Raw genomic sequence first — 12,619 nt, forward strand, 5'->3', positions numbered from 1 at the left:
AAATCCTTGTATTCAGCTAGTTCAGATATTTTTATTTTACAAGAGCAAATCCTCTTCTGCCTAATCAAATTTTCCTCTTGTTCTGAAGTACAGTTTAATTAAGCAATATTTAAGTAAAGGATAAATACAGAGAATATATTTATGCTAGAATTCAGATATATTATCAGGACTATTAAGCTAAATGGTAAGTACCAATGTTATTCAAATACCTTATAAATGAATACCATAGTCACTAACAGTGACACTTCACATGAACTTCATAAACATTTTGAGCTGTGATTAAGTTCTGCATTTTAAAGTGGAAAATAACAAAGGAAGGAAAATTCAGTCTTTCCCCAGACAGCACAGTGTGGCAAGAAAGTGAAGGGTGAAGGAAACAAACTGGAGCCTGCTCTGTTGTAAAGAGAGGCAAAACCAGACCAAGCACAAAGATAAACATTATTTTCCTCCAAAAATCACTCTAAAATTAGAGTTACTTTTCAGTTGGACAGACACGAGGTTTAATTATGTTTTTTTAATATTATATTTATATTTAATTTTTACTTCCTATCTCACCTTGGAAAGAAATTACACTTTAAAATGTTCTAATTATTCTTTTAGTAATTCAAACATCCTAGCAACTGTCTTAATCCTTTCATAATTTGATGGTCCTTCCTTAATGGTTGAATTCAGAAAAGAGTTCTGCCTCTTCAAATTTCTATATAATTTTCCAGATTAACCTTTTATTTAGCTGAATTAATAAACCTTTTAACTGAGCTGAATCATTACATGGTATTTACAAAATCATTTCAGATTTCTGCAATGCCTTTTATTTCCAAAAATCTGCTCTTTACATGCTCTTACAGAGCCAAAAAACTAGGAAATTATTGGTTTAAATTACATGTGCTGTGCATTTCAATGCTTTTGATTGTCATACTCCAGCTCAACCTAATGAAAAGGTTTTTCCATCCCAACTTTGCTCCTTTTCTTCCTAATAATTTTCCATTATGTTTCTAGCTTTTACAAGTTAAAACTTGATGAATTTCCTGTATTCAGGTTATCTCATTTATTATTATTATCATCATCATTAATCCTCATTGAACTCTAAGAAAAGGAGCAAAGCATTTCATGTCCTGCACTTGAGTGGACACTTCTTGTCATTCAAGTATTCTCTGGCAAATAAAGGTAAATGGCATTTGGTAAAAAGGATGGCATCTTCAGCTCCTTTCTGGCTGCATGCAGTTCACTGAAGTGATTCTGACAGCTTTCTTGTTACTCAGACTGAGCTCCATTAGTAGCTATATGCGTAGAGACATTCATTCTCCCTTTCCCCCCTGAACCAGTACTCCAGAGTTCCCACACATCCTGAAATTCCTTGCTATTCATAAATGTCCCTATTTTCATTTCCTGGAACATCTTTATTATTGCTTTCCTAGGAGCTGAGTTCGGTCATCACTTGAAAATGAAGTTGTTATAAAATAGCCGTGTTGACAGATGGCATAAACAGCGCAGCAAATCAAATCTGCTCCAATGTTTTAATGGCAACAGGGAATTATCACCATGCCACTAAATTATGGTGTTAAAAACACAGTCAGTAAAGTGAGTGCTGCACTGAAATGACAGTTTCCAGAACTCTAACTCAATGAGGCAGCAACAATAGTAGCTTCCATGGCTGACATGCAGTGATATATGCCTCAAAGGAAGTTCACAAACAGGTTTGCCAGGAGACTATCTCGTCCCTGATAAAGCTGCTTTCTGATAATATTGTTTGGACTCACTGTGCATCAGTGGAAAATGTTAAATAAGCAGTGCCCAGTGTTTAATGTACTTTTTTAAGAAAGAATATTCTCAAGACTGCCTCACATGTTTGAAAGAGCCATTCCAAGTCCTTGAGTGTTACATGCAATTTTTGGTGGTGGGTTAATTCCTGGTGAAAAAAAAAATAATCCCAGAAATGTTACTCACCCCTGTAATTAATTAGTTTGTAAGAAAAGACTTAAGAACTGTAAGTGAATGCACCTGGGATATATTTTTATTCATTTAATTTTTGGAGCCTTACATTTGACACCATTTAGATATAGGATAAAATCTAGGTTTGTTTAATCCCTACTAGCTCTAAGTGCACTGGGTTGAATGAGCATAGATATGCAACAGCAGTAACTGCCTCAAGTGGAGGAATTTATAGAGTGATTTGATTTCATGTCTAAATATTTGGCTTGGTTTTCTGATGTACTGAATATCCTCAAAACCATTTGAGCCAGAGCAGTATGAATAAAATGTAATGGATTTATGAGTTTTCAGTACATCTGAAAAATCAGTGCAGTCCTGCTTAGAGATGGACACAGAAGTTGCTAATGAAGCTCTTCAAATTTTTAAGAAATGTAGGGGAGAATGAAAAAAAAAGTTCTATTCATACCTGGAATACCATGTTATCATTTCTTTCTGCTTAGTAGTTTTTCTGGTTCTTTCATTCACAGAACACCACAGAGATGGAGAAGCAGCACTGACCTCACAACATAGCACTGATTCACTCACAGTTCAGCAAGAAAACACTTTTTGAGTGGTCTTTATTCGTAGAATGATTTGTGTTGAAGGGACCTTTAAAGATTACCCCGAGCAGCCCCACTGACATGGGCAGGAACATCTTGCAGTAGATGCTCAAAGCCCCATCTAACCAGACCTTGAACACTTCTAGCTATGGGACATTCACGATTTCTCTTGACAATCTATTCTAGTGACTCACCATCGTCACTGTGAAAACCTTCTTCCTTATATCCAATATTAGTCTATTCTTTTTCAATTTAAAACCATTTACCCATGTTCTGTCACTACAGGCTTTGATAAAAGGTTTCTCTCCATATTTCTTACAAGCTCCCTCTAAGCCTATACAGGGTTTTCCTGGAGCCTTCTCTTCTCCAGGCTGAACAACTCCAGTTCCCTCAGCCTGTCTTCATAAGAGAGGTGCTCCAGCCCTGTGATCAACCTTGTGGCTCTCTAGACTGCTCCAGCATGTCAATGCTCTTCCTATGTTAGAGGCCTCATGCATTGGGAAGAAGATATCTTTATTTCTCTGAAATACATTTCTGGTTTGAACATTCCTCTCTTAATGGCAATGTGTTTTTGGAGAAGCCAGTTGCTATAGAGTGTGTGAAAATTGGTACCTGTTAGTGTTGGGGTACTTTTAGTGTTTCTTTTAGTAATATTGGAAATGATGCAATGCAGGTATAAGAAGAGAATTTTTGAAAAATTTTTGAAAATGTTTATTCTCAAAACCTTTTCTCAAAACCTTTTCTCAAAGACATTGTAGATTCTGCTCAGAATAATTATATGGAGATTTTTCTTACCCCAAGTGTGTTGTTAACATTGTTTACATCTTCTTGTAACATCCTCTCCTACTATAAAAATAATTATGGTGTTCCATTTTTCCAAATGAACTGTTCCCTTGCTTGAAGTAGGTAGTACTTGACATGACTTGTTATCTTTCAATTCTTTGTAAACAAAAAAAGGACCCTGAAATGCAGCTAACCACAACAGTGGCCTTATTTACTTGCCTAGTCTTATTAAAAGACAGCAAAAAGTTGGTTTTTATACATTCAGATAAGTCATGACCATGGGTACCAAATGACATCACCCTGTCTCATAACAAAATACTGCAGAAAATGAATGCAGAAACCAAAACCAAACCCTCCAAAATAAAATCATCCTAGTTGGTAAGAATCTTCTTCAAAGCTGAACTCGGTGGTTTAGTTATTTGTTTGCCATTTTAATAAGGCTTTCTGCTTGTGATGCTACCTGTTGTCTAGGAAACACAAACTTATTCTACAGTCACTGATGCTCTTGAGAGATGGGGATTTCCAGGGGAATGGTTACATTAAAGTGTTACAAGTTTCTTAAAAATTTCTTTGTTACATACAGCAAAAGGCAAAGGATATTGCAAACAGGTTATTAAACTCACCTAATTTGTTAAGAAATATGCGTGCAATTTAAGTTTTCTGCATCTAGAGAGGAGGGAGAAGCAGCTGTGGAGTGTTTTCTATTCCTCACAGAGAGTGTTCAGAGGAGCTGTGAACATTGATCAAATGGCATTATGTGTGTCTTGATGTCTCTGAGCACATTGCCTGATAAACTCAGTGACTGGTTCACTGCATCCTTTGTCGGATTAAATTTTTGGCTAAGTCTATTAATTAATAGCTAATAATAGACTAATTAAATAATTAAACTAATTTACATTGATATAGCTGACATCAAACTTAAAAAATGTATGGGTCATTGACATCTTAAGAATAATATCCAGTGGAAGTTAGATATTCCTATCTAAAAATGATAAACTAATTTTAAAAACTGAAAATGAAGCCTCATTCATTGAAACACCTTTTACTAAAGTGGATTAAAGGAGTGTCTCAGATTGTAAGCCAAAGCATCTCGAATAAAAGTGATACTACATAAAACATATGGATTTTAAATCACATCATTTACTTATTCTTTCTGTCACTCTCTTCTGTTCCTCTCCCTTCCTTTATTCTTTTTTTCCCTCCTATTTCCATCTGGAAAACTTCTATCTATTTCATCATTTAAAGATGCTCCAGTGGATTTGATCGTCACCGGCAAGACTGGGTAGACAGTGGCTGCCCTGAAGAGGTATGTGAGTAGTTTACATCTTCAGCCCATCAGAGGCAATTTATGTAGGTATGATGTTTTTGTTTAAATTATTCAGATCATAAAGCATTGTTTCAAGGCCAAAGAAATACTATATTTATCATTCATGGGAAATCCCATAAGGCATAATGAAGAAGAGCAAGCTGAGCAGTTTCACTCCCTATTTGAGGGAATAAAATGGACAAAAATTTAAATTTTATCTTTGGGAAAATACTTTAATTAAACAAAACCCCCCAGAAAACTAGAAAGCCTCCTCCAAAACAGTGTTCCTGTGCTGATTTTCTTTTAGATCTCTGACTTTTGCAAGAAAAGGGGAAGAAACAGTGATGTTCCTTATTTCAGAAAACCCTTTGCAAGAGTTGCCTCAAGTGAAAAACAGACATTGCAATTTGGTTATGAAATCTGGCCAAATCATTTAGTATAGAAGAAATTACACAGATGAATTCAAAGAGATAAAATAAAAATAGTAATTGAAATAAAAATTTAAAAGCCCTCATGCAACCAGCCTGCATGGCATTTTGATTTCTTCTCATGGAGATGCCATGAGAGGATAAAAAAAAAATCAGACTGTGATAATGATGGGCTGTCAAACACAGACCATAAGCCTCCTCTGAATGTTATCTGGGGTACTTCTAGACCAGAGAAGTTAATTTTCAATAAAAATTTATAAATATAATGATGATTATTGATGATGATGATGATGATGATGATGATGATGATGATGATGATGATGATGATGATGATGATGATGATGATGATGACTTTCTAGTTTAAAAGCCACTTTACAAGCGTTTTTGGTTTGAGGTTTGGGGATTTTTTCATTTTCATTTTTTAATGTTTTTCCATGTTGGGATTGTGCTAATAGGAACAAATTAATTTATGGCACTTTTAATCTTCATAAAAAAAGAAGGTGGCTATAAAAAAGCAATTATTTTTCCATTTTTGCTGAACAGGCTAAATATCCTCATGAGTTTCAGCAGCATAGGCCTTCTGAAATGTCAGGTGAAACCCAGGGCAAAACATAGCCCCAGGTGTCTAGTGAGAAAATCACATTCTGTTTTATTTTCAGTAGAAGCAAAGAGAAGTAATGATATAAATCCATATTAATGGAAGAAATTTTTTTTGTAACTGTAATTGCAAAATAACTGCAACCTACATACTTCCTTATTACATGGCCTTGAAGCTTCAGCTTTGCAGTTTGTCTCCAGCTGATTTGAAAGCAAAATTTTTGAGATGTTTATTATCTGTGGAGAGCAACCTTTTCAAGAACATAGGATTAAAGTTACTGGAAGCATGTGTTATTATAGTGCACAACCCTTGTATTGCTTTAATCCAAATTATAATTAGCTAGGATTCAATTGTGCTTTCAAATTAAGATATCAAAAAACTTCTCTCTGCAGGACATTAACATTCCCTTCTGCTTCTCCTTTATTGTTTCAGTCCAGCATGTGCTCCAAGGTTTAGTGCATGATCTGAGAGGAAATTATCAATATACTAAGTGTATCTGAGAAATTAATAGTTTAATTTGCACAGTTTTGGGCTACTTGGTGGCAGTTGACTGTCCAGCTTTTAGGCTCTGTGGAGTAGAAGCAACAGCTTGTTTGGCATCCTCCAGAATTATGCCTGAGCTGACTGCTAAAGTCCCAGGAAGGATCAATAATTAGCACACAATGGTTAGTTTTAGATGCTTCACTCAAGAGGATAAATAACAAGGATTCTCATTGTAAGGTTTCTTTATTTTTAATATAGATTTTGAGCTAAATTTTGACTAAATAACATCAGTGAAATTAACAGTATTTTTTAAGAAAAATACAAAGAAATGTAAAGAATAATTATCCTGCAGGTACTGATACATTTCTGTAATGTAATAAATAGTTTTGAGTAAAAAAAATGATGATAAAATATCTATGAATATTAAAAAACAATGCCCACTGGGTTTTGACAGCCAGATCTCAATAAAATGAAATAAAGGTTTGCATGACTCCACTTCTCATTAAAATGAATGGAGGACAGCAGGAGTTAGATGCAGTTCCCATATTTGCTAAAAGATAATTCGACGTATTGTCCTGCAAAACTCTGTGGACCATAAAAGAAACTATTAATTGTATCTTCAGACTTTTAAAAATATCCAGAACTTGGGAGGAAAAAAAAAAAAAGAGCAAGAAGACTCTATATTTGTATCAAAATATTTGCCTGTGCAAATAAATAATTATTATTTGATAGTGACTTTTTATAGTGTGCTAATATATTATAATAATTTTTGTTATTGTTGATGTTTATATTTTGTAATAATTGTGTTCATATTTATATATATATATGTTTTATATATACAAATAATAGATTACATTTTAATATTATGTAGAATTAATAGTCCTATAGTGAATGGAAGGATTTATCGTAATAAATAAATATTCTATAGGCTGAATACATGCACACATTTTATTCATCTATGTGTATGTTCTTGTGATAATTCCATGTAAAGCCTAATTAAATGCTCCAGTTAACTACACATTGTTTACTATGAAGAGCTACTATTTAATCCCCACATATATTTTTTGACATGTTTTATGTCACTTGGATTGATGGTAGTGAACTTTCATAAGAAAAGAGTGAAAATCTGAATTATAAACTTAAATGTTAAACTCTGATTGAGGGAAATAACAATTTTGACAATCTGGGGTGGCTTTGTAATTAACAAATAAGAGTTGTAAATTTTGCAGATAAATCTAAAAATATATGTTGCTGAATGCTGCATAGAGACTTGAAAGGGGGATAAGAAAAAAAAAATTAAAAGAGAAAGCGCTTGAAATTTCTTTATCTAGTGTCTATTTTCACTCTTTTTATCACAGCAACTTGTCCATTATTAAATTCTTCATTCTTGACAGTTTCCACTGAGAATTAATTTTCTCTTCCTTGTTTCTGTTGCTTCCCAACAGTCAAAGGATAAGATTTGTGAGAAGACTATAGACACAACTGAAACACCTCTGTACTCCACCACCACCCTTCTGCCAACCACCACGAGGTTCAGAGTTTTAACAACCACCAGAGGATCCACCACTTCCCACCTTCCAACCAGCCTGCCCACAGAAGGTGATGTGTACACACTGCATTTTTGCACTTGAAAAAAAAGCAATTTGCAACTCAGAAATAAATTTCTTTCTTTTAAGTATGTGTTGATGACAACCTTTTCCCTCTGGGGCAGCAGAAGGAGTTGGGAATTGCATTCAAATCTCTTGCTTTTAAATCGCTTGCTCTTGCACCATTAAGGTGAAAAGGGGATGAAGGCTCAAGGAGGGCATGGTGATGGAGAAGGACAAATTAGGAAGACTTCATGAAAACTTGAGAAGTGAGTTACAGTGACTTTTTCATGTTCCTTTACATTCAGGCAGTAATCCAAAACCTGCTGAAATAGTAGTAGTAAAGGTCCCTGCTAAATCTAGAAGAAATTCCCATACAAACTTAATGAATTTGTAATTATTTTGTGGATTCTATTTAGCCAAGTGAAAATTATAGATAATCCAAAATAAAAACCTCTTTGAAATATTCATTATTACTTTTTTTTCAGCCAGTTGAAACTGTTCTTTGCACATAGCACTCACTGTTGTGAAATAGTTTCTCTAGGCTTCTGAACTTAATTAACTGAGTAAGCAGTGATGGGTCAGTTCTCATCCTTGTACCAGTGGCTGCTTAAATCTTAACTTTTTGAGCTTGGGATATCCTGCTTTCCTGCTTTTGGAGGAAAGTCATCTGGGCAAGAAAGCTAATTCTGATTAATCAAGGAACATCCATGAAATATGTGTGTGTGTTTGTTGAAATTGTATGTTAACACAACAAAAAGTACCAGTACAGATTTTCCAAGTAGCCTATGACAGGAAAATCTGAGCTGAAGGTATTTCAAGGTGGGAATCTACTGATAAGAAAGGCTGGTTTTGTTTAAAGCAATAAAAGTTTAGAAACTGTCAGTGCAGCATTTGGACTGCATTAAAAGGAATATTCTCTGGCATTCTGTTCATTAAAATTCACAAGAAAAAAGAGGAATATGGAAGTAAATAGGGTTTAGTATCAATAGACCTTTCCAAGATTCTTCAAAAAGAAATTAAGCCATTGTCTTACTTTATTGACATGTTGGTTCATACAGTCCTTATTATGATAGAATGTTCAAGCTATATATGAACATGTAATATATATGGATTATTTATAAACATTATGAGACAGACTCTCATACTTTTATTTGTTAGTGATTTGAATCCTCCTGAATGCTTTAACACTCTCACAATTTTATTTTTTTTTTGTGGTTAGAAAGTGTAGTGCTCAGTGTAAGAAAAAACACAACCACAATGAGAACTATCTAGTTCTCATTGCGTTGAGTACCAAATCATTTACTTGTTGTCGAACATTTTTATCATTAGAAATGTATTGGTAAAGTGATTCATGACCTAGAAAAATGTGTTTTCCTTCAACTAACTCTGAATTTCCTTTATAGATGACACCAAGATTGCACTGCACCTAAAAGATAATGGAGGTAAGAGATTTTTTTTTTGTCTGTAAATAGTATCAGTATTTTGTCAAATTGTACTCCACTGAAATTATTAATAAAAATCTGATTGTAGAAATAGTTTTTACCAGACTCTCAAGGGACTCCAGTATCCCACATCTATGTGGGATATAAGTAGGACAAATAAGCTTAAGAGCTGCAAGGGACTCAGTATCCCACATACATCTATGTGGGATATAAGTAGGACAAATAAGCTTAAGAGCTGCTTAGGAAACTAAATATTTACAATTCTCGTTAGCATTCTATAATTAAATAGCATGTTCAATTATGGACATATTAAGTAAATTTTAATTGTAATGATACAGTTATTGACTAATAATGCAGTGTTAATATAATTATTGACTATAATAATGCGGTTTTATTTAACTGTATTAAGAGAGTATATATATGGTGCTAGTTCTAAATAATGATATTGTGCTATAAAGTCATTCATAGTAGTGAATCATTATATGACATTTTCTTAATAAGAATACCCATTTTATATCTATGTCTGTACTAGCAGAGATCCTGCACATTCCCCATGGCATATTTCCTGTGCAAGTTAATAAGATCACCTTGCCATAAAGGCCCCTGTTAAATTAGGCTCTACAGGGAACTACTTTTGTCATCTTCTTTGTGAGTTCAAGGACTGAGACCTGAGGTTTTTCCTTCTCCCTTTGAAGTAGATGAGAATTTCCCTACTAGAATAGACTGAGTTCTCAGACATCGCCTGTGCCTGTGTTCATTGCCAAGGTAGGGCTAGCTGAGGTGAAAAGGAAGATTTGGGTTCATTTCTGAAGGCTTCAGAATGGTCTATCAAAGCAGAGGAAGACTTGCTGAGCAAATTTAAATAAATCACATTTCCATTAACATTTAGGGGATTATTGGCTCTGATTGCCTTTCCAAGCAGGGAGCATGGTTTCTCTCATTCATCAAGGGAACAAGTAGCCAAGTGTGGCAGCAGGCACAGGCAGGGCACAGGGCAAGGCAGCAGCTCAGGGAAGCAGCAGGGGTCAAACCAGGTCTAGTGACCATCAGCTGAGACTGCAGCAATGAGGCAGACCCAGGGACAAGGACAGGAAGGTACAAGGACAGGAAGCCAGGCTGGCAAAGAAGGGGCAGCAATGTAGCAAGGTGGCACAGCTGCCAACAGAGAGCTCAGGAAAGGACCGAGAGGAAGCATCACCATCAGTGGTCCTAGAGAAGGGGAGATGATGAAACAGGTCTGCACAGGAATTCTGCAACAGCAAAAGGATAAACAGCTCCAAGGCCCATCCAAGGAGGCACAGTCCATGGACAGGACTGGAGACAAGCTATCTTTAGTGCTGGTCCAGGATACAAGATCAGAGATGGGATTTAAAAAAGGCTCACCTGCAGCATAGCTTAGGTTTGGACCTGAGCTTATATGGGGACCCCAACATCACGGGCAGAGGTCCCACATACAGTCCAGAACAGCTGAGATATAGCAGTTTCTCAGGACCCTCACAGAGAATTATTCAAGTTTTGAAAAAAAACACAGAGTGCAGATGCCTCTTAGCTTGTTGGTCTCTTTTCCTGCCATTTGTTTTTTTACTCATATTCAGCCATTATTTTCTCCTTCCCTCAAACTAGAGATCTGTTCACTCCATGGGGACTGTTGTCATCCTCTTCCTTGCCTCTGTTATTTTGCTGTCACCAAGCACAGCATGGCTGGTCACATGCTGTACTGGGCATTGAATGGTCCATTTTTTGGCAGTGGTGTTTTTTGACATTGCTTTGAGGCACAAGTGATCCCTTAGAATAAAGTGATCTGTAAACTCAATGTGGTACTTTTAAGCATTTAGTCTATAGAAATGTCCCTGAAACTTTCTCTCTCTCTCTTGAAAACAACTAGCTTCTTATTTTATTGTGAAAAGTTATTCAGTGCTCTTAGAGGTCAATAGTCAGCACTTCATTTTCCTGTTCCACATCTGCTCTGAACTGGAGGTGTGTTCCTGGCTGCAAAGTGCCCACACTCTGCCCTGTGAGCCTGTGGCAGGAGGCTGACCCAGAAACAGCTGACCCAGAAACAGCTAACCCAGGCAGCTCTCCATCACAAGCATCTCATACACAGCTCAAAACTGTATGCTGTTATATAAAAAATTATCCCAAAAGTGGGGTTTAGAAAAGACGTCCACATTTCTTTCAGTTTGGGAATTGCAGCAGGATTGTTTTTTCACTTTTTTATTCTGTGCCCAAGATTTGTAAAGGAAAACTGTATAAAAGTGTTGAATCCTACAGCAAATTATAGATGGCTGTGGCCTACTTGGTAGGTGAGGTGTTTGATGCATTGGTTATATATAGAAAGTTCATTTCCACAGAGAAAGCTGCTGCATTTTAGGAGGACAAACCAACACCTGATGCAATTATTCATTTTCCTTGAGCTTTCCTTTTATTCTTGAAATTTAAAAAAAAATAAAATTACTTCAAACAACACAAAAGCAAAGCAACACTCCAGGATTTCTCATTCACACAGTAAACGTATCTTTTAATCTGAGAGTTCTTTTTGATGAATCTTCAATTATGCATTGAATTTTCTAGTGTCCCCTAGATTAGACTCAGATAAAACCTCTGTAGCCGCAGGCACATTCTTTGATTCTCTGTGGTTTGTCAGCCTTTCATAAAGAGTAGATTATTCCAGGTCATGAATACAGGGTCTTTACTTTCTCACACTAAATCTTTTAAAACTCTAATAAAAGGGAACCCTTTATAATGGAAAACCAAAGCTATATTGGATCAATGATTGCCTATAGTTTGATGTGTCCTTGGGTGATAGCAGTCAATATCTGGTTAGGTAGAACAAAAGGATTCCATAGAAATTCTACATCTCACCTCTGTCTAGAACTTTTGAAATCAAATATAGAAATTTATAAATTGTTATAAACTTAATTTTTTTTTTTTTGTTCTGGTCATACTGCTTTGACCTTTTAGTTATATAAGAAAATCTTTTGCAACTGTACTGCAATCCAGACACAGTTTTGTGGCATATCTTAATGTACATTTCAAATTTTCTTGGGTTTGTTTCTTCTGCCTGCCCTCTTTCTTTACGGACATGACAAATGCCTGTTATGTGCATGCCTAGATCCTTTTAAAATACAGGTGGCATGCCATCACAATTTTTGTTATATCTTGGTTCTCCTTAAGATGACAAGCATTTTATAAGTTCTAAGAGATGTCCAGCACTAAAAATGTACAATTTTGTTTTGTTATTAATTTCAGATTCAGTTGTTTTTTTTATTTTCTTAAAATTTAATACAACTCTCTAAACAGTTAAAAACCTAATTTTTCATAAAACCTGTGAGCAATTTGCCATGGCTGTCCTGTAATGCAATATTTTCTTGTTGAGAACTCTCTGGTGGATGATTGGCTAGCACATCTAGACATTTTATTTGACATTTTTAGACATTTTGTTGTGATTATTAGATTGCTATG

At 35.3% G+C, this 12,619-nt stretch overlaps 1 protein-coding gene across 1 annotated transcript in view; it reads left to right on the forward strand.

The window, feature by feature from the left end:
- Positions 1-12,619, forward strand: part of PLXDC2 (plexin domain containing 2) — a 251,777-nt gene that overhangs the window by 212,864 nt on the left and 26,294 nt on the right. The window contains exons 10-12 of the mRNA XM_039709905.1: positions 4,557-4,617; positions 7,572-7,725; positions 9,119-9,157. Coding sequence (XP_039565839.1) covers positions 4,557-4,617; positions 7,572-7,725; positions 9,119-9,157 — 254 coding nt within the window. The remainder of the gene's footprint in view (positions 1-4,556; positions 4,618-7,571; positions 7,726-9,118; positions 9,158-12,619) is intronic.

This window comes from Passer montanus, unplaced genomic scaffold (genome assembly GCF_014805655.1).
Source record: "Passer montanus isolate IOZ18808 unplaced genomic scaffold, ASM1480565v1 scaffold10, whole genome shotgun sequence".
Classification (NCBI taxonomy): Eukaryota; Metazoa; Chordata; class Aves; order Passeriformes; family Passeridae; genus Passer; species Passer montanus.